We start from the raw sequence: 25,816 nt of genomic DNA, 5'->3' as shown, positions 1-25,816 counted from the left end.
AATGGGGCTCTCTCAGCTCCTGGCAAGAAAAGATGTACTGTGATGCCCAATGGTTTAAGTGAAATATAAATGACAGAAAAGAGGTGCATGGGTAGAGTCACAAGGCCATAGATTCACTGTTCTTTAAATATATTTCAGAGGACATGCTTCAAAATTGCTTATAGAGCCATGTGCTGTGTCTAAGTAGTATGGATATGATGGTGGAGTTAAACAAACCACTCAGGCACTGCTAGTGAGAATATAAATTGATAAGACCTTTCCAGATTTTGTGCCAATATTTATCAAAAGCCTTAGAGATGGACATAATATTTAACTCAGGAAATCTACAGTAGGAATGTATTTATTCCTTTAACAAAATTTCGTTGAGCATCTATGTATTTGGTGACTTAGTGCCAGACAATATACCAGGTACCGGGGACAATGAATAGAACTAGACAGGAACAAAATGATCAGATTTAAGTACAAAGATTTGTATGCAACGATGTTCACTGTATCTTTATTAACCATACAAAAACTTGGAAACTATCTAAACATCCACAAGTAAAGCAGACCTTCAAAACTGTATAGTATAGCCAAAGGGTGGCATACCATGCATGATTACAAAGTGGAAATTGAATGACATGGTAACATGCTATTATATTATAAATGAAAGACCAAAAAAAAAACAAACAAAAGAATTTACAAAATAGCATATACTGTATAAGCCCAATTTAGGGCAAAAATTTTACTTGACATAGAATATGCATAGAAAAAAATATATAGAAAATAGACTGGCATATAATATATCCAAATATTAACGTGAGTTATCTCCATGTGATAGAATTACAGGTGACTGGAATTTTCTTGTTTATATTTGACAATTTGTTTTTCAAGTCCCCCACAAATAATTTTTACTGTTATGATAAAAAATGGTAAAATATATATTTGGAGAAAAAAATACTGCCTGTAGGTCCATAGAATATTATAAATAGTTCCCAGTGATGGGTGGACAACACAGGATCTTGATACTGTGCCAGACATTATGCTTTAAGAAGGAAATGCCTCACTGGTCTTAGATACTGGATGCTACAAAAATGTAAAATGAAACGCTTTAATGTAACGTTTGCAATTTAGTTGGCTAAAGGCAAAACAATATTTTTGAGAATACAATTGAAAAGAAATATCTGAATATCTGTTTCTAAGGGCTCTTCTAGATGTAAAATTTTATGATTCTGTGGCAAATGTGAATAAGTCCTTCCTACACGCTCCAAGTTAACAAAAAGCTCTGAATGGTATGACAAGACATATGGACTTAATCCCACTACAGTAGTTTGATGATGATGCCAGATGATTCAAAAAATAATTAGCTGCCATGTTAAGAAAGTATCTCCATATATATATATTTATCACACTCTAAAATAACTTCGGAAAATCGGCAAGCTACATTAAGAAGGGATAAGATATCATCTTCAATCAGATTTCTCAATCTTTTTTTCTTTTAAGGAAATCAGTTCTTTTTCAAAGGAGAAAACAGAAAATATGGTAGTCTTCGTGTTAAATATATGAAAATTCTTACTTTAATCTTTGAGTTATTTAATCTTAACTACACAAGCATATTACTACATCCTTGAGCAATGTGAAACCTTTTGTGATAATTTAAGTCTCTCCATATAGTATATTCCAACCCAAGCCTGTAAGTAGCATGTTTCTACAAGTCTCTGTTTATCACAGCTCTATTTAAAAAAAAAAAGTCTCCGGGCTACACCAACACCCAATACCAAGTTAAAGCTCAAACCCCTTTGAAGCTCACGAACACCTCCCTGAGACATAAAAAAAAAAAAAAAAAAAAAAGCCTTGAATAATGAAGAGCGATGCTAAAAGAGTGAATACTGAATAAATGAAAACTTATTTTTAAAAAACACTTCAAAATACTTTTGTCCATTAAGCAATTTCATTTCAACAGACAGACGATGATAAAGTATCTTGAGTAATGTCAGAAAATCTAATTTGAAAGGAGGAAAAGCACCAAACAATTATGCAAGATGTGGAGTATATTTTAGATGCTGATTAAATATTGGCATAGGTAAATAGCTGCTATTCGCCATGCCTCTGGGGAGAACCTCTTGGCTATAGAGGCTTATTAGTGTTAAGCATCTGAGAGCCATGGACTATAAAATAAAATCAATACCGTAACCTTAGCTGTAAAAGTCAGAAAGATACTGGAAGAGTTCTAATTTAACAAGATTACAGATGACTTTTTAGAGAACATTTGGGGAAAAGCCATGCATTTAGCAACATTTATGCTACAAGACATCTCAAGGTTTAGGTTGTTACTAATGCTGTTATTATACATGCTGGTAATGGTTAGGGTTGATTTTACTGATGTGTTACTTTAGTGGATTTCCAGGAAAGTCCTGGAAATGATCTGGAACTTATTTCAAATAAAATCATTAAACTTAGGTAGTAAACTAATTGCTTAGGGACAATTATGATTTGATGTGGTTTAGTGTAGCAGACAACAAAAATCATGAAAAAATCTTAAGGTCGTCACTTTGGCAGCTCAATGCAAATACGATTACTCTGCACGATATTCCGTTTCTTTTAATGGAAAAGTAGTCAAAACTGGTATAACTTGTAGTTTTTAAGTTCAGTCTAAATCTATATTTCTCCTTTAACAAATGTAAATGAAGAAAAAAAGAACATCCTGTCAATGAAATTACTATGATGGCATATTTATTATCTTAATGGTTTTAGAAATCACGTGAAATTGATCAGTAACAAAACCTCTATTTGGTAATGGACCAATTACGTTTGTGAGATAATGTCAATGAGACAGAATATTGTCACAGGATAATGGTCTCCTATTGCTGTATCCCTAGTCATTTAGAGAAAATATAAATGTTGCCGTCTGGCTGAGTCATTTATTTTCAAAGTAGGAGACACAGATCCCATAACAATGTTCTGTTATAATAACTCAATCTCTCTCAATCATCTGTTGTACCAGAATGGTGCAGGACAGGGCTTGTATTTGTAAGAACTGCACATTCCTCAGGTACAAGGCAAAACATAAGATGCCTCCAAGCACCTAAACAGCCAATTATCAAGTTATTCAACAAGAGCATTTAACATAAACATCTAAAAAATAATTTAGGAAATGGAAAATGTTCAGAGTCTTCAAAAAGATTCATGTTAATGAAAGCTCAAAGACTCAAGTATTAAAGATCTATAAATACTCTGACTTCAATTAATTTAAAATCCAGAACATTAGAACACAAAGGAACCTTACTATCCAACTTTATCTCACAGATGAGAAAACTCAGTTTACTGACATTAAGTGTTCTAAGGCCATACCACTATTTATATTGATAGTTTCCTGATCACCATTATAGTGCTCTAGGCATATGGCAAAAAATTAGAATAGAAAAGAAAAAAATATATACAGCAATAAATATATAATTTTTATATTTTGACACACATAGCTCAATTTAAACTGAATGTATATCACACACCCCAACTAAAGACATTCTAGACTTTAGGATTATTTATTAACATCTTATTATCAAAAGGAAAAGAGATTCTTAACCTGAGTCCAGCCCAAGAACTGCACTCATGAATTCCTGGAGTCTGTGAACCCTTCTGCTATTATATGTATTTATTTGTAGCAAAGTTTCATATGCGTTAGGAAAAAAAAAACTGTCATAGAGGTTTTGTAACTAGTTTGCAAAACCATGAACACAGCATGACAATGACTTCTTTGGAAGGCAGTATATACAGTAATAATGAGCGTGGATTCTGGAGTGGAAGAGACAAGGGCTCCCATTCTATCAATGCTACTTATCTGTGTATCTATGTCAAATTTCTTAACCACTGTAGTGATGAGCTTAATGAGCTGTAAAATGTTTGTTTGTTTTTAAATAGGATTGAAAAGAAAAATATATGTAAAGTCTTAGCTCAATCCTGAAAGGGAGTAAGTGCTCAATAGATGGTAGCCACAAATGGAAGGAGGGTCTGGTTTTCCTCAATTTAAATGTATTTGTTGAACAAAAAGATTTAAATTTATGTGGTTTATTCAACAAATAAATGATATACAAAAGTGAGTAAATATAAAAATAGTTAATAGAACTATTATAGGTTAAAGACAAGTTGAAAATACAAATATGTTATTGGATCTGTTTGGGACCTTCATTTAAACAAAACAACCTATACGATATTCTGGGGAATTTGCACATGGGTTATACAGTATATATTAAGGAATTATTGTTATATTTGTTAAATTAATAATGGTATTGAGTTGTACTAAAAATGATAATCATTGTCTATTAGAAACTTAAGTATTTATAAGTAAAATGACACAGTATCTGGGATTTACTTTAAAATACTTAAAAAACTGGAAGATATTGAATGAAACAAGATGGGCAAAATATTGATAACAGTTAAAGCTAAAAAATGGTACATGGAAGTTCACTTTATGATTCTTTCTATTTTTGACATTCTCTATAACAAAAAGCTTTTTAAAACTTTACATATCGTGCTTAAACATTCCATCCAAACCAGCTCTTCTCCACATTTATCCATCAAAAGCACTCATGTCTCCCTTTTTTTTAGTTCAAAAACTTAATCATGGCACAAATATTAAGAGGTCGATTTTTTTAAAAAGAAGATACACATTTTACCATCTTAAAATTTTGTTTTGACAATTCTTCCAGACCTGAAAACTCATAAATTCACCTCTACACTTATTCTAGTTCGACAAGGTCTAACAGAATCTTCCATGAAGCTCCCTAGAACTGTCCCCCTGCCAGGACTTGTTAAGCAGTGTTCAAATTCTCCTAGTCCATTTCTCCCTATGTAGATAAGTTTATATATTGCTTCCCTAGGTGGGTTGCAGGATAACAGAAAAATACAAAAAAATATATACATCAGGCTTTGAAAAAGAAGACCTAGGCTCTGCTCGTAATTATCTGGACACTATGGATGAGACAGCCTCTCTGATACTTAGATTGCTTATCTGTTAGATAAGGAGCTTGAACTATGTCTCCCCTAAGGCTTCTAATAATCTGTGTTCTATCCCTGAAAAATCAACTTCTTATTGTATATGATATTGGTGGTATAATAACTCAAAAGAAACTGGCTTTCCAAATTACTTCAAAATAAACTTAAATAGGAAATTAATGTGTAAATGGATTTGAAATAAAACCTTTTACCACTCTAAGAAACTTTTCATGGTACACTATGATAACGAAGCACACTGTCTCCCATGGATTTTCCACTTTCCTAATTTAGACTGTGTTCTGCCAATCTAGAGAGCCAGTGTCACACAGCAAGTTGTTATTTTTTTCAAACTAATTATCCACGATGGTTTTTCTACAAAATGCTGTATTTTCAAATCATTAAGCCTCCAGAGGACAGAAATATGAGTATCACTTTCCCCTAGTAAGTAGTATTGTCCTTTCTAGCCATGTACACAGGTTGCGTCCCATCCAAAATGCTCTTCCTGATTAGAACACATGAAAAGAGCACAAACATCTGTTAATTAGTAGGCAAGGTAAGGAATTCTGATGAAAGCCTTCACCAACAATGTATTGTCTTCCTTTCTGTTTGAAAGATGTTCATAATGTGATTTTTCAAATACAGCAGTGTAGCCGAAGAGAACGAAATACACTACGATGAAGGCATCCCCAGAGTTTGCCTCCGATAACATAATATATGGAGAGTCAGTGCAAGTTCTGTAAGAACTGTAAGTACTTGATTTTTGATATATTTTTTAATAATAAGCTAAACAAAAAAACTTAATTGTACTTAAACATTAAATTCAAGCCATCTCTTCACATGTATCCATCAAAAGCGCTTGTATCTTTGATTCTGTCTGGTTCAAAATTTGATATTTGAACATTTGATATTTAATCCTTGTGATACAGACTCTAGGAATGTAAGGAATTGCTGGTGTTCTATCTGGTCCCCAAAGGGAGCTTAAACATTCTTCCAGGAGATTACCAAGCTGTTTTCTTGCCATTTTCTAGGACTTCATTTAATGTCAGTAGTTACTCAACTATTTGTGAAAGCTGCTCATTCATCCAAATTCTACAGCTAGAAAAACCTTGAGAGTTTATCATTTGTCAGACTGTAGTTTGGGATAGAGCACTGCTTTCCAAAGTCTGAATGTAGGATTAAATCTCCCTATAGATTTCTTAGATGGGGGGGAAAAAGGTTCTGAAGTCGCAAACTTAATACATATTCAGTCAATATCCACTCATGGATATTCACATTCACAGCACACAGTAGTATATTAAATATTCTACAAACTCATTTATGAATAAAAAAGTTTAAATTTTTGTTTAAATAAAAATTTCCAAACTTGGTTGAATGCTCTTGTATCTAGCATTTTTTAACTTACGAAAGGCTGGTCTCTGATTCCGGTTCTATCAGTGTCACCACACTCTACTGACTGTTATTTATTTCCTATACTTGATTAAATGCATGACACTAAGCTGGCATTATTACTCTTTAGCCCCCAGTGTTCCCTTGAGCCCTTTGGCTTAATTCATTATTTATTTAATACCATATCCTTACAGAACTCTATAAAGTTCAAATTAAAATTGAGCACAACATATAAGACTCTATTACTAATGAGAACATTTGCAAATTTATCACAAATAAATCTCTAGGGCTTGGAAATATATTAAAACTTCAGAAAAACTAGCTGAAGACTTATTTGTATGACAGAACTGTAAATTTTTTTAAATAGTGCTTTTTTCTGGTACCTATAGCAACCAGAATGCGATGCCTAAATATTGCCTATTTGAGAGTCCAGTATAAATTTTTAAACTACTCTTAAAATTGTAATTACATTCTAATACACCTCTAAGTACTGCTAGTTTTTGCTAACATACCAATTTATTGATTTTTGTGTATAGATTTATTTCTCATGATGCTTAAAAGTAAGTTGGGCATGGAGACAGTCCCCTCATAACCTGATTTACATTATTTTCTGTGAAGAAACTTTTTTCATAAATAATAAAAATTTATATTTCTGTTCAGCAGGTCAAGGGCTAGAAATTTAATTTATTCATATTTATGTGCCCAATGCCTAGAAAAAGTCCTGGCAAATAATAGGCATTTGATAAATGTTAATTTAGTTCAATTATCGCAATTCTACATGTGTAGGAACTAATAAAATTTTACTGCATTAAAAGTCTTTCTGAATTTACATTTTATCTAAGATTACAAGTTGTTTAAATACTCATTAGACTAAGAAGCTGTTAAATTTTCCATTTAGAAAGCCCAGCTGTATATTGCAAATATATTTACCGTATCACTAAACGTCTATTAAATAGCATTTTAGGAGTTTTATATTGAGGCTTAGATGGCTCGGGGACTATTAGAATGGCAGAGACAAAGTGATACTAACAAAGAATTGTTTCAAATATTCAAGCATACCAATTACTAGTCTGTTAAATTTCCAGCCACAAAAATACTACAAGCTTTAGTCCCAAGAAAGTAACTTAAATTAGAGGATAAACCAAGACCTGCCTTTATTTTTCCTCTTACATCAGAAGTTACAAAGGACTACTGTAATGATTTCAAGAGAATTGTATCAATGAGGAATTTAGTCTGTGAACTGGCTCAGGTGGGAAAAAATTTAAGGTAGACAAGCTCTCAGATGGAATATTTTGTGGGGTACGTATTAGAATAATAAAAGAAATTTTCAACATGCAAATTGATAAGCTATCCTGGTTCCATTAATTTAACCATTAAAATGATGGAAAGCAGTATCCAAAAAACAAAGTTTTCAATAGAGGTAGAACCAGTCATGAGGTTTAAGACTAGGGAATTCATAAAAGAGACTAAGCAAGAAAAAAATATTCTAGAATCTAGGAAAGAATGTAACAGCTGCTGTATATCCCTTTGTTACTGGCCCAGTTTTCTTTTTCCTCCTTTATGTATCAAAGAATATAAAGTTAAAACATAAACATTATGTAATGTAGATTCTAACAAATTTAATTTCTATCACTATTTATCAGAAGAAATTTAAGCAAATTATAAAGATTCCTATGAAATGTTTAACCCTATTAAGCAGTGTTCAGTTTGAAAATGTTCATGTCTATATTCTACAAAATTAAAATTATAACTCTTTTATGTCTAGGAAATTGTAACTTTTTTGTGCTTTGAAAAGCCATAAAGATATAATTATGTCTATAGTATGCTAAAATAAAAACACTTTTTCATTAAATTATTAAAATACAGGAATATTTGTCACTGCATGAATCTAGATTTTGTATTAAAATGTTGCCTAATTTTTTAAATGAAATGAGTATAATCATTTAGTTACACTATATTCTTTATTTTTGCCAGTTGGAATAAATCTCAAAGGTTTAGGTTTGTGGTTCAGATTATGAGGGAAGGTGGGATGCCACATACTCTCCATAATTTTGTTATTTTTGATTCGCATATTTCACTCAGTTTTGTTAAGGGTTATGGTAAAAGTAGATGTTAATGCAAAGTTAACACAAATAACTAAGGCAGACCCAGGAAATAATTAACAGTGAATTTTAAACATTTCTGCCAATTATAAGCACAAATATATTTTAAGCAACCAGTAAGTAGTTATTGCATACAATTAGCACAGGGATTTTTAGACACGTACTAAAGCTATTACAGTACCGAGTGGTACTCAATATGCCCTTTAGAAAACTCCCTTCATGACAGGCAAGTATGTCTAAAGAACATTTGAAGATGGACAAGAACAACCAGGGCATTTTACTTTGCAAGCTTAAAGAAAGCAATTTTCATCAAACAGAAGGACTGCATTTGGCTTAGCAAATTTATAAAGATAGTACTGTCCTGCCCTCATGTTTTCATTGTAGTTGAAGTCTTCTTCCCACAAGGGCTTACTGTGCACGTTACAAAATCTTCAGTCTTCAGAATTCAAGTGACAGACTATTTTTTCTAAGCACACATGAAAATGGATCATTCTTTCTTACTCTTAATATTCCTTTACAGACTTCTCCAATAATTACAGTCATCTTGACAAAAGAAAATCACCAAGACAATACAACAATTTTACAAAAAGAAAGAATGACAGTTTCCCTTCTACTTTTCAAAAATGTTTTATAATACGATTTGAGATTGGCTTTATTCAGTAGGCTGAGAGAGGAATCAATTCTTACAGAGTGACACTCTCTATAATAAAGAACACCTACACTTCGGCACAACACATCCATTGCCACACATTCACAATGTTAATGTTATTACCATTAGAATCTTTTCCAGAACAATTTTCTGATGAGGAAAATATGGCTTTGTTTAGAAAAAGCTGACAATGTCAGTAAAACAAGCAATAAAATATAAAGGGTTGAGGGTTTTGTTTTTATTCTTACTTCTGCAAGTCTGGTTAAGTCCCTGTTATTTCCTGCCTTTGCTAATGAAACTGGTGTTCTGCCTATCAATGTTTCATGTAGCCAACAAATATTTATTTGCCCCTACTAAGCACTAAGTGTTGTGCATGGTTCCCAGGCGCTGGTTACACAGTAGCCAAACAGATAAATTCCCTGCCCTCATAGTATAGACAGATTTAGACAATTAACCCCATAAACAAATATGGAACTATTTTATAAGCACAATGAAGGAACTATATTATAAGCACAATGAAGGAACAATACAAGATGTCAAGAGGTAAAGACCTGATTTAGATTGAAATTCCTCAATTTAGGCTGGGACCTGAAAACTGACCAAGAATTTGCCAGACGAAGAGACAGAAGAGGAGCCCTCCAGAGGGCATGGCTTATATGAAGGTCTTCGGTATTGCATTTCCAAATCTAAACAAAGCAGTAGGCTCAAGTGCAAGAAGGAAGCAGACGGCCCCTGCTGAGAATGGAGCAGTGGTCAAGAGGCCAGAGGACAAGAAAAAGGTCCGTGGATCATAAGAAGGAATTCTGAGCTTCTCCTAAGAGAAGCAGGACGTGACTGAAGTAGGGGAGTGATATGACATTATTATGTTTTAAAAGATGGTTCTGTCTAAAGAATAGATTTGGGAGGTGGAGTGAGATCTCAGAGCCCAAACTCTCCAGCTGATTTTCAAATCCTTCCTTAAAACGATCTCCCTTTATTTCCATCCACACACACAGCCTCCCACCACAGGGCTCATACATGGCCATTCAGAAATTTACTTCCCCACCTCAATGCTTGCCTGTGCTTTTGTCTGTGCCCACGCTGTCCCCTTCTTTACTAGTTAAAAATCTCAGCATGCTAAAGGAGACCCACCTGACTCAATGCCAATTCCTCCATGAAGATGTTTCACCCTTCTTTAAATGCTATGGCACTCGGTAGGAAAACATGGAGCAGCAGAAAAGGAGTCCTGAACTTTGGCTTTAACTGCTAAGCTTCAGAGCTATTTGGTCTCCTGAGATTACTGGACATGCAGCTCCTCAAGCCTCAGAGACACACGCCCAAGTCATGGGCTAAAAAACATTGAGAATGAGCTCTATTTTTTTTTTTTTTTTACATTTTTAATAAAATGGAGAATTTTATCTAAAAGAATTTTCAAATACATTTTGTGCTGCTGATATGTCATATTTGCATACATACCAACAAAAATTGTTAGCTAATCTTTGTTTCCATGTTTAATAATCTCCTTCTGTGGCAAAAAGGCATGAGTATGTCGGATGAAGTATATTTAATCCAATAGATTTTAAGAATGAAAAAGAGCAAAGTATGAATTCAGAGAGCCAAAAAATACCTATTTCTTAAAGTTATATTTTTCCCTAGAGTTGCCCTAGAACTGGGTTATAGTTTTATCTAGATAGAATAACTAGATTGACTCAGACACCAAGTGTCTTACATTACACTTATTTATTGTTTATGTTGTACCTACTTCCAAAAGGAAGTATGGCTTCCTTTAAATGGGAACTTTCAGTAACTAGTACCTGTGAACCGCTTAAAGCCTGGCTCCTCCTTAAAATACCCCATTAAGAGGAGCGGACTGATTTGACTGAATCAGAACTTGTGCTTCTGCTACAATCCAGCCAACTAATGTAGCCTGGTCGTCATCAGTCACACACACATTGAGGGTTCTAAAAGATCATTTTGTCTAAAAAAGAAGTTTAATAAACACATAAAAATATGGGAATTTTGTAACTTCACTTTAACAAGATTTGACTAGTACATGACCTTAAAAATAATTTTATTGCAATCATTTCATGAAAAAAATATAATCCATATTGATTCAATTATGAAATTTTGACTAAATGAAATTTGTGAAAGGAGCTGACATTTTACTCTACTGTTCCTAGAGGCAACGCCTTATTACTCACCTTGATCTCTTTCATGCCATGTTCGACTTCCAGCAGCTGGTGAATTCGGAGAGGGATAAAAGTCTCCTGTAGGACTTGGTTCCATATTTTCATCTATGGATATAGTTTTGGGTCTTTTGCTGTTAAAATATGACAAGAGTGAATGTTAATGGGATTTCCAGAAAGATGTGTAGCATCTGAAAATACATAATCTGAGAATATTCTTACTGTGGAAATTTCCACAAACACAAGTAACAGTATCTCAGAACCATTTTGAAATAATGGTGAGTATTTAAGACATCAATAGGAGTAGCAGACATTTCTAGTTGTATGTATCATTTACTATAATATATCAGAACTGTACCTGTCTAACAAATGTGTTTATTATATTTACATGTTGAAATATATTTCCAGTAGTAGAACACTATTTTCAGTACTAAAAAGTGAATTCTTAATGTGATAGGTATACTAATTTAAAAATTGTTATCGATTGTACCTGACTCATAATTATTATCAATATGAACAACGTTCATTCGTACGGCACTTGCCATTAAAAATGTAATCCCTTCACGTCAATTCAAAGATAAGTTAACTCCTTAACCTTCCTAAACTCAGTTTAATCATCTGTAAAATGGAAATAATAAAAAGGGGAGTGGTTGAGAGGATTAAATGAGTTATTAAATGTAAAGCTCATGCATTTAGTGGCTGGCATTTAGAAGACACTTATAAAATAGTAATTATTAGTAGCAACCCTATATTTAATAATATTAAAAATTTTATAGTACTTTACTGATTATAAACTATTTCATATATCCTTTTTTTAAAATAGATCTTTATTGGAGTATAATTGCTTCACAATACTGTGTTAGTTTCTGTTGTAAAACAAAGTGAATCAGCCATATGCATACACATGTCCCCATATCCCCTCCCTCGTGAGCCTCCCTCCCATCCTCCCTATCCCACCTCTCTAGGTCATCACGAAGCAGAGGGAGATCATGCTGCTGCTTCCCACTAGCTAACTATTTTACATTCGATAGTGCATATACATCAATGCTACTCTCACTTCGCCCCAGCTTCCCTCTCCCACCCCGTGTCCTCAAGTCCATTCTCTGTCTGCATCTTTATTCCTGCCCTGCAACTAGGTTCATCAGAACCATTTTATTTTTTCTTTAGATTCCATATATATGTGTTAGCACATGTATTTGCTTTTCTCTTTCCGACTTACTTCACTCTGTATGACAGACTCTAGGTCTGTCCACCTCACTACAAATAACTCAATTTCGTTTCTTTTTATGGCTGAGTAATATTCCATTGTATATATGTGCCACATCTTCTTTATCCATTCATCTGTTGATGGACACTTAGATTGCTTCCATGTCCTGGCTATTGTAAATAGTGCTGCAGTGAACATTGTGGTGCATGTCTCTTTTTCAATTATGGTTTTCTCAGGGTATATGCCCAGTAGTGGGATTGCTGGGTCATATGGTAGTTCTATTTGTAGTTTTTTAAGGAACCTCCATACTGTTTTCCATAGTGGTTGTATCAATTTACATTCCCACCAACAGTGTAGGAGGGTTCCCTTTTCGCCACACCCTTTCCAGCATTTATTGTTTTTAGATTTTTTTCCCTAAAAACTTAGGTTATTGATCCTTTATTCTTAAGATCAACCAAGAAAAATAGGCCATTGCCAAATTCAAACCAAAACAACTTTCAAAGTATTATAATATATTTTAATAAAGAAAACATAGTTTTATCTCAATTACTAAGAAAAGTGAATATTTAGAGCAGAGATTAAAAAGCTATTCTATGCCACATGCCATATTGCTTGATATACTGCTTTCAAACATCTCCACCAATACCCTATTAAAGAGTAAGTGATGAGTATAGAAATGGATATTTTTTCCTTAAATTAAAAAAAATCTTATTCACACCCATGGAAATAAAAACTAAAAACGACATCTTCTGAATGAACTTTATACAGTGATAATAAACCTAATGTCATAGGATTTCAGAGTTGTAATTCACTTTAGAAGCCATACACATAAACCAATCCTCCATTTTCTTACAAGTGGGAAGACAAATTTGGAGAAAATCAATTGCCCAGGGCATGTTAATGGAAGCAGTCTGACACAAAGTAAAGACTTCTGACTTCTGAGACTGTGCTCTTTCTACTACACTGTTTCCAAATCCTGGAAGCGTGTGCACGTCTGGGTATATTCATAGATACATTTGTGATTAATATTTGACTCACAACTCCCGGAGTATTAACATGATGCAGAAGACGGCAATTTCTATCCACGCTAAACCACAGTGAGAGTAAATAGTTTCTTTAGTTTCTCTGTAGGGTATCCAAAGTTAGAATGTATTTTTTAAGCCTCCTTTAATCTAATTCTCCCATCTGTAAATCAGCGGTAAATATGTATGGAAAACTTGAAATGAGGGAGAAAAGACTTTCATAAGGAAATAATAGAGAAATTTTATCTGATACTGAATGATCATGAGGAAAGATCTGTGTTGACAGCATACCAATCCACCAGACAAAATAAAAAATTACTATTCGCATTTTAAATTTAGAAAAACTAAAGCATTTTTAACACTTCACCATATCACAGTTTTAATGATAATAAACCCTATTATCTTGCTATGCAATCTAACTATATGAAAATATAGTTTGACCACAAATGACATCAAACTGAACTTAGTTAATAAACAAACAAATGTGCATAGCCCCACAATTAATTCAAATGCAATTAATTTTTGTTTTTGAGAATAGCATAGGAATATAGTTATCCAGATTTTTAAATTTTTTAACAGTTGATACTGTGAAATATATGTTTTGCTCTGGAACTCACGTATGATCTTCTGTCTGATCGTGGGTATATTTAATGCTGTGGAAATGAGATTGCTCTTCCTATATTGAAGATTCAACTCAAAAAAACCCAATAAAGCTATAATATTTGTCTTGTTCACTCAGCCCTCTTCTATCATTCAACAATAGGGGAACATATGAAATCCCATGTACTACAACTTGCCAAGTTAATTTTCCCTCATTTAAATAGGAGATCTCTTTTTAAACTCCTGTGGGACTGAAAGTTACAATCAGAAGGTCAAGAGAGAAATATGAGAATGTCAGCAGAGAACTAAAAGGCAAAGTCACCTCACTGTAGCTGTTCCCCAACAAAGGCTGGTTAGGCCAAATCTCAGAGCAGGTAATACTTTCACTGGTAACTGAGAGTTAACTAAATTATTCAAAGAACATCAACTAATTGAAGAACTTGGCAAACCTGTTGCCTAGAATAAGGCCTTTTAAGGTTAAGTAAATGACACATTTTATTTTTCATGTTTCATTATCCCCAGCTTGGACACGGTATTAGGGTAAAAGTTGGATGAATCAATACTAAACCAGGGATCTTTGCTACGGCAATACCATTTTTAAAGTCACCAAAAGAATTACTTATAGAGTTATAATATTTCATGTAAGGGGATAAAAATATTAATACATTTTCATAGTTCCCTTGTCTCCCCAAAAAGCCTTTTTAAAATGCTTTGAACAACAATTTAACTTTCAAATTTCAAAATAAATTTAACCAGGAAAGATTAAAACTTTGTGTAAAATCAGCAAAAATCTTGAACTCTGCTTTATTTCCCCCTTCTCTTTACCTGCGTACCTATCTATCTGCATGTCTACTTATTTACCTATGTGCATATAGACTGAGAACAAAAGCAGCTCCTCTTTCAGTTACCTGCTTGGTGGAGAAGACAGCGACCTCTGAAGATTGACCCCCGAGTTCATGTCATGATAGTATGGTTGGCTTGGGATTTCTCCAATTGGGAAGTTGACTCCAGTTCCCTGGGTTATGGGTGCTGAGGAATGAAACAACAACACCAACAAACATTGGGAATGCCATTTACTGTTGTCATCTCTATTCAAATGTAATAATCTAATATTTTCCATGCCTCTGGGCAAGGACGAGGGGAACTCTCTTTACCTTAAGAATCTAATAACCAGCCTTTCACCGGTTAAGACTTGCAAACATCCTCACGATGCCAATGTTCAAGTGTGGAAACTTGAGGCACGCTATCATCGCTGGTTACCCCTTCTCCCACTCCCACTGCCCAAGCTTCTTCACTCAGTCCTTTGTGTTAGTCGTCACTACACCTGTCACCTCACTAGTCTCTAGATGCGCCACAGGGAACAATATATGTTGCCTATTGCTCAGCACCAAGCAAGGCACTCTGTACTAAGTCAGATCTCAAAAACCAAATTATTGTTAAATAAATCGAATTAGAATAGTTCCACAAGAGGCGATTATTATTTTATAATAATGTTAACATTTATGTTAGAATGCATTAGAAATCATATTTATAATTATTTGATATAAAAATAATTCTTGTATTAGGACAGGTATATAAGTAAAATTGACAAATATGAAATAAAAGTCAAGATTCTTTTTCCAAAATACATATTCAGGTTTCATATATGAATGGTGAGTACAGTTTTACTCAACAGCTATGTTTTGTTTTTAAAAAAGTTTGTATGCCCAATTTCATAAGTCATTTAAAATATACTCATGGAGTTTTATACTTTAAGGTATTATTTTATAAATCAAGAAGTCTTTTTAAGTTTGTTGCTGTATTAAGAACTGAAAATTTTAATGTAATATTGGTTGCTGTACAATGGATTACATCTTTTCAAATTTTTAAAATTGGTTTCTAGACATCTTGAATAAATCTGTCAGACAGCATGTTGTGTTAGAATGAGTAGGATCTTGGGAGATAGACAGCCTTTTAGTTTTAACTCCCTCTGCCACTTATTAGCTATGTGCCTCCGTTTCCTGAACTGTAAAATGAAAATTAGAATAACCTATCACATATGATTATTTTGAGGATGAAATGAGGTAAGGAGTGATAAAAGTCCAGCATCATGCCTAGTGTGTAATGGATATTCAACAAATGTGAATTCCCTTCTTTCCTCGCTTTCTTCCCTGAAATTCTTCCCTGGCAACCTAGAGTGGTCAGCAAAGATGAAACAGTTCAAAAACCCACGCAAAGCTGGTGAACTGGTACAAATGAACCTATTTGCTGAAGGTTTGTTCATTCAATAAGATATTGTGCCCATTACTGGCAGGTGCTGCAAGGGACACAAAACAGTCTAAGATAGTTCCTGTGCTTTAATAAGACATACTGGGCAACAGGTTGGGTAAACAAAATACTCATGAAAAACACAGAGATACAAGCATAATGTGTTTTATAATGAAACTTCCAAATGAATGACATGATCAATAAATGCTATAGGATTTCAAGGAAAGAAGAATCTGATACAAGCTTGAATGGTCCAAGAAGTCTGTGGAAAAGTCACAGCTGGCCCAGGGCTTTGGAAGATGAGCAAGGTAGTAAAGGGAGGTTACTCTAAACAGCAATTACTACAGGAGCAAGGTCATGGGCAGAGATGACATACAAGATGGAGGCCAGCCAGGTTGGTGTCAAAGGACAATGCTTAAGAATAGTTTCTATTTTTCTCCTGTTTTTATCAGGCCTTCAAGATCTCCAATGAGAGAAAGTGTATCCTATGTGGGGCGGGAAAACTCTGGAGCCCTTGAAATTCACGCTAAGAACACAAAGTCTACTTAACCTTCCCCTCTCTCCAAACTAACCACACGTTGAGTAAAGGGACAGCCGATTTTCAAGGAATTTTTCTTACTCAGAATTTTTAATAAACATTTGAAATGTGTTCATATCAGTTGAATCGTACTTCAATATCTCAGGCAGGCTGAGACTAACAAAGTATTTTTAAAGAAAATATGATTAGCAGGTGCATGCTTTGTAGAGAAACAATCAAGGAATACACAACGATTATCTCTCTCCATTAAAAATTAATCAATACATATGAGATTAGTCTCAGCTCTAACACTCTGGAGTTTCTGCCTTCTGTTAGGTTGTTCATATCATATAATATGCTTTAGCCTCATTTTACACAGAAAATATTAGTGTCCAATGTGCAACTATGCCTAATGGCTCGAGTTCTTTGGACAGTTAAAATGTAGCTGCTTGTTGTGGCTTGAGGTACACCAGAGGTTAAAAAAAAATGCAAGGTAAGAAATCCCACAGTAACCACATGCTTTAAAGTTTATTATTAGAACCATGTTCTATGTGACATTGGAAAGCAGAGTATGTGCAGGAAGGCATTTGAGGGGCTCAGTGAATGTAAGCAATCTGTTTGGCTTCCAACAGCAGTGATGGATACAATTCAAAGAACTGAGTTACCAACGGGAAACTTACAGGTTATATCTTATATCAACTATTTGCAATTTATTAAGCTCATGCAATATTTAGGCAAAGATTTGTAGTTTCTATTTAATAAACATATGGCTAGATAGTCAACACAGATTGCTTGACCGTATGCATACTAGGTATAATTTATAGGAAAATGATAATTAAAAATCTTTGGAAATTTTGTTCTTTTCTAAGTTTTGTTCCAGAAGGATTCTTTCAAAGTATCAAGAAGGCAGTAGTGGAATCTAAACAAACAAACAAACAAAAGGCCAAACTCAAAGAAAAGGTTACCAGAGGTTGGTGTTGTGGGGGGGAGGGAGAATTGGAGGAAGGTGGTCAAAATGTACAAACTTCTAGTTATAAAATAAATAGGTATTGGGGATGTAATGTACAACATGAGGACTACAATGAACACTGCTGTAGGATATACAGGAAAGCTGTTAAGAGAGTAGATCCTAAGAGTTCTCAACACAAGGAAATAACGTTTTCTCTCTTTTTCGTATCTGTATGAGATGATGGATGTTGACTAAACTTACTGCAGCATTTCACAACATACGTCAGTCAAGTCATTATGCTACACACCTTAAAATTATACAGTGCTACATGTCAACTAAATCTCAATAAAACTGCGGGGGTGGGGTACAAGATGGAAAATCAAGCTTTAGTCATGGCTTAAGCGAAACAAGAACAAAAACACCTTGTCTACGGATTTACACACGAGCACTGTAAAATTTAGTGTGCATTTTTACACTAAATGGGAGATTACGGAAATTAAAGTAGATTAATAGCGAACATGGCCAGATTCTAAAACAGCACACAGGCACAAAATTTATCTAATGACAAAGTGCATGAGAACAGCAAGTCCCAGGCAGATGTGCCTGTTTAAAAGCCTCTGGAAAAACTTACATCAGATGCAAAGACCAGTGTTAGCACCTCTCCCAGAGAGCAGCAAGGGGCCCAAAGGCTGCAAATCATGTTTAAGAGGCTGCCAATACCCTCTTAGAAACCAAGCTCAGAAGAACCTCGGACTCCAAGGGTTAGAGGCCAACCCTTAATCTCTCTTATTGTTCTCCTCACTCCAAAAGCTGATCCTAAATCAACTTTTAAGATGGTGATAATATCATTCACCAGAAACATCACTATCCTAAAACTGAATAGCTTCATTAGCTAAGGTCAACATGCACATTAGAGGGTCATATGAGAGTAAAACCCCAGAGGACAGAAACCATTAACATACCGTAAACCCTTAAGAAGTCAGAATTTGTGATATACAGCTTAAGGGTTGTGCTGAAGTTGATGTTTACTTAGCAAACCCTTATTTCATAAACAATGAAGTTCAATTGTGTAAATAAGATTATAATGTGGATATATTAAAACACTTCGGAGAATAACTTCTCAAGCATTTCAGAGACACCTATTTACATATGCAGTAGAAAATACATGTTTGCTGAATAAAGTAACTAATGAATGAATACAGATAATTAATCTACTAATTACAAATTAGTAATGTTTGTTATAACAGATAACTTAAAAACCTCTAGGAGATGACAACATGAATCAAGAAAGAATGAATGGTATATGTTAAATTTGCCTCATTTCTGAACTATTATAGAAAGGTTTTTTTTTTAAGATTTTTTTGATGTGGACCATTTTTAAAGTCTTTATTGAATTTGTTACAATATTTCTTCTGTTTTATGTTCTGGTTTTTTGGCCACAAGGCATGTGGGATCTTAGCTCCCAAACCAGGGATCGAACCTGCACCTCCCGCTTTGGAAGGTGAATTCTCCACCACTGGACCACCAGGAAAGTCCCTAAAAAGGTATTTTTAAATCTATTTTTATGTTTCAAATTAAGATTTCTCAAAATATCAATCTGGGCTTTTAAAAGTTCTCATGTGGCTCTCCTACAGCATCTAGCATAATGTTACCTATAATGAGGAACTAGCAATATTTTCTGACAGACGACTCTACTGTCCTTCTCATAAGAAGGGTGAAAATATATCATAAAACTGAGAAAAGTACAAATTTAAACAAATAATTTCATAATGTCTCATAACTGTAGCAGCATAGCCTCTCTGCTAAAGAGCAGTATGGGGAACACACACACACACACACACACATCTTTAAATACCCCCTTCCTTATATGATGCCATAAAGTAGGAGTAAGTAAGTCAGGCATGTTCCTTTCCAAATTAAAAAAAGTTCAAATATCAGAGGCCTTTGCACAACACATATTGATCAGGAAAAACAAACAAGGCTCATCGCCTTGGTGAATGAAGTAGACCGTCAGAATCCTCTTGCCCAGCAAATATGAACCCTATAGGTACAGGCATACAGGATATTAATTTGGTCTCCTACACTGCCCCCAAGTCAACAGACCCAGGGCAGAAGTCTTTGGGGCATACATTTATCCACTGCAGAATTACGTCAGAAAGGATGCTACTAAAGTCTTAAATGCTCATGTACAGAACTCTCTGAAATACAGGCTGTTTGCACTAGCCACTTCAGAAATCTGAACTATTTGAGAAACTACAGTTCAAAGACAAAGTCACCTACTACCTTGGAGATTATTTCACTCAACGCCATGCTAAAGCACTACCTATACTTACCCTTAGTAACTCATTCTTGTTTGTTCTTTTTGGATCATCATAATTCTTGTTCATGACCTCTGAGTTTGACCCAAATGAAAAACACAACTTAAACAGGCTCCAGAGTGCCCCTACATCATCTGAATAAATCATTCCAAACTGTGACACTCTCTATCAAAATGTCAGGTGAAAATACACCCTGCAAAGTTACATAAATAAGCTAAATCAGAGAAGAGAACAAGTAGAAATGAGTCACCCCCTTCCGCATAATCAATGAGATAAGAACTGCATCTTACATATATTTGCACACACCAGTAATAACTAAAAGAGTTGATCAAGGAAACTTCCCCCTTGCTTAGTTAGCTGGCCAGGTGAATTTACTCGAGAAAATTCTCATCCAGCCTGCCAAGAATGGTGTCTCAGGTGAGGTGGCCAATGAAAACAATTGGACATTGTTTTGGATAACAATGCTTTCTATCTATATCCAGCTACAATCTGCAAAGTTAATTTCTGCATCCCTCTACACTCTGCATGTTACTGTGTATATCCTGTACATCTCCAAGCCCTCACCAAAATGTTAGCAAAATGAAAAAGCACTTATCTACAGGAAACTTATGTGGGTTATCATAACAACACTGAGTACATTTAATTAATCACACTTCCTTTGATATAAATGACCATCTATGGTCACAGAGCGAACAGTGAATTAAACGAATACCGATAACACAGCAAGCAGAACAAACCGCAAATTGTTTTTGTACTACAGAAAGTGTTGATTTAAATGCAAATATTTTAGAAAACCAGACAAAATATGTTCACTTCTGATTTCATCAAAAGGTCAGAGATTTAAAAACTCAAATTCTCCTAATACACAGTTCTCTTCATACTGTATTTAAGGTTCAAATATAAAATATTTTAAATCATACTGTATAGTTAAATAATAAGAAAAGAGTTTACTTACTTCTGGATACCCTCACAAGTTCCGATACATTGAAGACTCCAGATTTTACAAAACTATCCTCAAGGTATCCTGAAATAAACATCAAGATGAAAGAGATCAACATAAGCAGGAAGCAAATAAATGATTAAACACTAGAATTTGTTCAAGTGTTTTAAACCAAAGGTTAGAACAAAACCCAAGTATGCTTACAACGAAGCACTGTAAGAGCAAAACTCTTGTAAAATGCAAACTGGGTCCGTTTAAACAAACGTTTAACCTTTAGAAGCTAAATAATCTCTCAGGAAAAGTTTTTAACTTTCCAATTGTACAGGGCAATTGGTATGGTTTTATTTGCCACTGCCCACGCATAGGGAATGAAGGTTCAGAGGCCCTCAGATCGGTAGCACCTGGTAGACTAAAGTCCATCCATTAAAAAAAAAAAAAAAAAAGAAAGAAAGAAAAAGGAAAACCACAGCCACAATCAGCACTTTGTTGGAATTACTCCAAAGATCTCTTGAAACCACTGTTCTTTCACAAATCCTTCCCCGATGAAAAAGTGAGTTGCTCTTACCAGCACTCCCACCCTTGTTCCCGTCATGGATCACACAAAAGCGGAACCCGTACATACAGCAAATACTTTACACAGACCTATTTCTGTGCACCATTAATATACCTCACATGATTTCACTGCTTTCTCACCCTTGCTGCCACTCCCTGGGACTCCCTTCATGTCAAGAACTGGATCCTTTTGCTGGCGAATGTGGTGAAGCCAGACCTCCAGGAATGCCTCCTGACCCTTCCGTGACCTCCAGGTCCAGGGCCCACAGTAGCCGTGGGCCACGAGTCAGGAGCCTGAGTAAGTCAGACATGCTTGCTAGCTGGTCTAACTCTTTCCAGGACTGCAGATGGGGATACCAGTCCTATCCCCAGGTTCTCATCCAGAAGAAGGAAGTGTAGTGAGGGTAAGGAGGGAGGGAACACCTTAGGTAGGAGGGATATGGCTACTCTCTACTGCCCCAGGGAGAGAATAAGGGTGTGAAAATCCTCAGAATTAAAATGCTTCCAGGAAAAAACTCTAAATTCCAAGAACCGGCAATTTGATTGGATGTTACACAAAGCTTCAGGGCTGACCAAGAGATTAGATTCGGGGCAGGGATGAGAGAGGTCTGGGTGTTTTAGCAACATGGCTCACTCAAGTCAAAGAGCTGGGGTTTGACTCCTCACTACGGTTTGCCAGTGTGGCATCCTGGAATGATTAATCATAATAATTAATAACTCTAAATTAATAATAATAATAGTCCTGGAAGATTCAGACTCTTTGTACTTCAGATTCCTCATTTATATATTAGAGATAATAAAATTACCTACCTTACATCGTTGTTACAAATAATAAGTGAGATAAAAATATAAAACCCAGAGTAGGCGCTGAGTAAATGTTACCAATAAGTTAGGATTGGCCTATGGAGTCAGCAAGCACCCATACACCGAAATATGCACACTGAATTCCAGACACTCTCAAGTTATTTGTAAATCATCATTTAGAAATTTTACCAGAAAGAAAGCTACCAGCCCACTTTTTAACCATACACAGCATGAAAAGACAGAAAGTCATTCAATTAGCATATATGCCTCACTGCTGTGAATAAACAGGGGCGCTACGTATGTCTGAACACTGTTTTATATCTACCTTCTTTAGAAATAGCAAAAGAATGAGAAGAAATTATGAGATCTCAGTTGGTGATAAAACTCAGGTCTCATGTTAAGTCACTGCTCTGAAAAAGATATACATTTTTAAGAGGATAATAACAAAGTGTCCCCACTTGATGCAGCTCTATTTTAAGAAACGCCTCCTTCTTCAGCAATTAATTTTTCACCAGGTTGAATTCATTTCAGTGATTATTGAGAAATTTCCAGGTAGACAACATTGTACAAAGTGCTAAAAGCCACTGAGACATAAAAAGGACATTGACTCCCTTTGTGTGGCTGGAGACATGTGTTACATAAACATCTCTTATGCTTTTAATTTTGATAGGTTATCATTGTATACAAAGATTTCTATTGCTTTTGTTGTTTTAAGCATAATAGATTATACTTTATTTTACATGTGGTAAACATAACATTTTATATATGACAAATACATTAAATACAGAGAACTTATTTATCACGACTACAGCCTGTGTGCTTAACCAATCAGACAAGATTATTTGTCCTTCCCCAACCGTACTCTGTAAAGGCCTGCCCTCATATCTTTCTAACGTAGCTGCCTCTGATCAGAAGGGCCCTCTTTCCACAGGCTCACCTCGCAGCCTTCAATGTCCAGCTCAACCACCATCTGCTCCATAATCTGCTTTTCCACCCTCCCCTCCCAACTCCTGTGCCACCTAGAAATAATCTCTTTCTTCTGTATTCACATAGCACCTAGTTTGTTCTTACTTTATATCACTTTGCACATTCAAGTTTACCAAGATAACTGTTTTCAAGCCTTGTGTTTCTTCTCATTTGGGGGAGTGACTGGGTTTTGTTCATCTCTATATCTCCCTTAACAACTAACTCATCGCCCACATTACAGTAACTACGAAACGCTTGCAAAACAAATGTAAAGTTCAGCTTTTCGAAACATGGTCACAAATGAACACCTTAATAATTTTATAACAATGAAGATAAAGATAGCTTAAGATCGAAGGATAACTCTACTGACCCTTGTTATTTTCTGGAACTTGTTTGCCGAGGAGTTTATTTAAGCTTTTGGGCAAAATGGGAAAGCATAATGATTACAGTCAGATTATCTCTCTGACTTTGTTGTGTAATTAATGTACAACTTTAGGCATGTAGTACAAAATAACTACCAAGGGACTAGAGGGGTTCAAATAGTTCACAAATATTTATAAATCGATGAATGAGTGGATGAATAGTGAACATTTCATTTATATAAATTATACCATGTGTAATACTTAATAACAGTTCAATACATGGATATTATCTGAAGTTCATTTCCTTATCACTCCAATGAGTAGTTAGGACTCCATTTGCTTCTAAGTCATGCCCATTAAGATGGAGTGATGTGTGGTCCTGTCACGAGCCGAATCCTAAGGGAGGGAAGAGCCACCTCAAGGTAATCCTACCAGCAGGAAGACAGCAAGGCAGTCACACACAGACAAATACAATGACCATCTCATTGAAAAGGGAAGGCAACTCAGAATGTTGAGGGTGCTTCTCCACTCCCTACCCCCAATTCCCCCAAGTTCTAAGGAATTTGGATCTACAAGGAAAACTGAAAGATTTTACTAAAACTATGAAAGACACTGAAAATATGTCAGAACTGCTTTGGCACCCACTAGCCAAAATGCAACACCATAGGTCCCACTGGGCTCCACTCCTGCGTGGAGCACAGCGAGACTTCAGTAAAAGGAGGGCTCCCAAGGCTAAGTGGTGACAATGACCTTATAGGAGGGGGGTGGGTGGCAATCAGGCGGCTGGGTAGCCTGGGAGAAGCACCTGAAGCAGATGGCTGCCCCCTTCATGCATCTTTGCACGCAGCACAGCCTTTACAATGGACAGACATTACCCAAGATGAGGCGGGCTAAAGAAAAGAAACAGTGGATGACACGGTACTTGGCCAGCTAATAGTCCTTGCTCACAAGCATACGAGAGAGTACTTAAGGACTCTGGCAAAATAACTGGAGAGGATCATGCAGGGGGTCAGAAGCCCTGCTATACAATACAGAGGGTAACACTCAGCAAAATGCAGGTGCTTGCTGTTAACACAACCCCATGTGTAACCTCCAGGCTTCTGGGGCCTTCTAAAAACATGGTTTTCATGTGTTACATAGACCACTGTGAATCTAAATAGCTGACACAGAGGTCAAAGATCTTAAAGCAATTTGGAGACATTCATACAGTAAATTCCCTTCATCTACCAAAGGAAATATGAGCATCTCTGAGACAGAGCAGCTGCTTAATGGTTACCGAGCAATATTACACAACAGCTTACACCAGGAAGCAAAGAACAACTTAGCATTTATGTGATGCTGTATTTACACTACATGTATGCTTTTTAAAAAATAAAATTGAGTAGGAAATAAAGACCTCTGCAAACTGAAAATTCTCAAAGGCAGTATCAAATTATATTATTTTACTGTTTTTATTTTTCTCTAACAAAAGCAACAATAAATCACTACTCAGAAGTTAATATAGTGTTTAACCTCCTTTACAAACAATAACAGAGGGATGCAATGGCATATCTAACTGTTAATATCTCAAATTATAATCAGCACCATTTAAATGTTAAACAACATTTACACAGAAAATCCAAAGGAAGACTGATAATGGCTCATTTTTATGGTCTACTGTGTTCTATTCTTGAAATTAAAAAAAAACACAGAAAGCTGTTATTAAATTCATGAAAGCTGTCTTCAAGTATTTGAAGGACTGTTAATGTAGATGGTGGATTCGACTTATTCTGCATAGTTCCAGGAACTGTTTTTTTGGCTCAGTAAACAGATTTGTCATCCAATAAGAAAAGTCCTAGAAAGGAATGTGAGACCTTGCAAAGGTAATAATAACCAACACATGCCAAGCTACTGCACTAAGATCTTAGAAAGCATGAATGCACATCATGCCCACAATTATCCTCAAGTTGTTACCATTTTACAGAATGAGGAAACCTGTGTCTACAAATATAGGGGTTTCCCAGTGGATGTAAAGACCCCTCCACTGGATTTAAGAATTCTCACTTTGGGTAGGAAGTTG

General features: G+C 35.2%; 1 protein-coding gene across 9 annotated transcripts in view; it reads right to left on the bottom strand.

Annotated features, from left to right (window-relative positions):
- The window catches only part of NFIB (nuclear factor I B), a 433,275-nt gene that overhangs the window by 44,256 nt on the left and 363,203 nt on the right, over positions 1 to 25,816 (bottom strand). For all 9 annotated transcript variants that reach the window (XM_065878874.1, XM_065878875.1, XM_065878878.1 and 6 more), the window contains exons 4-6: positions 21,089 to 21,157; positions 15,011 to 15,131; positions 11,289 to 11,407 (exon numbers count right to left, since the gene is read on the bottom strand). In XM_065878874.1, the coding sequence (XP_065734946.1) occupies positions 11,289 to 11,407; positions 15,011 to 15,131; positions 21,089 to 21,157 (309 nt within the window). The remainder of the gene's footprint in view (positions 1 to 11,288; positions 11,408 to 15,010; positions 15,132 to 21,088; positions 21,158 to 25,816) is intronic.

The sequence above is a fragment of the Phocoena phocoena genome, chromosome 6 (assembly GCF_963924675.1).
Source record: "Phocoena phocoena chromosome 6, mPhoPho1.1, whole genome shotgun sequence".
NCBI lineage: Eukaryota > Metazoa > Chordata > Mammalia > Artiodactyla > Phocoenidae > Phocoena > Phocoena phocoena.
The sequence above is the reverse complement of the archived record's forward strand: the minus strand, read 5'-3'. Positions and strand labels throughout refer to the sequence as shown.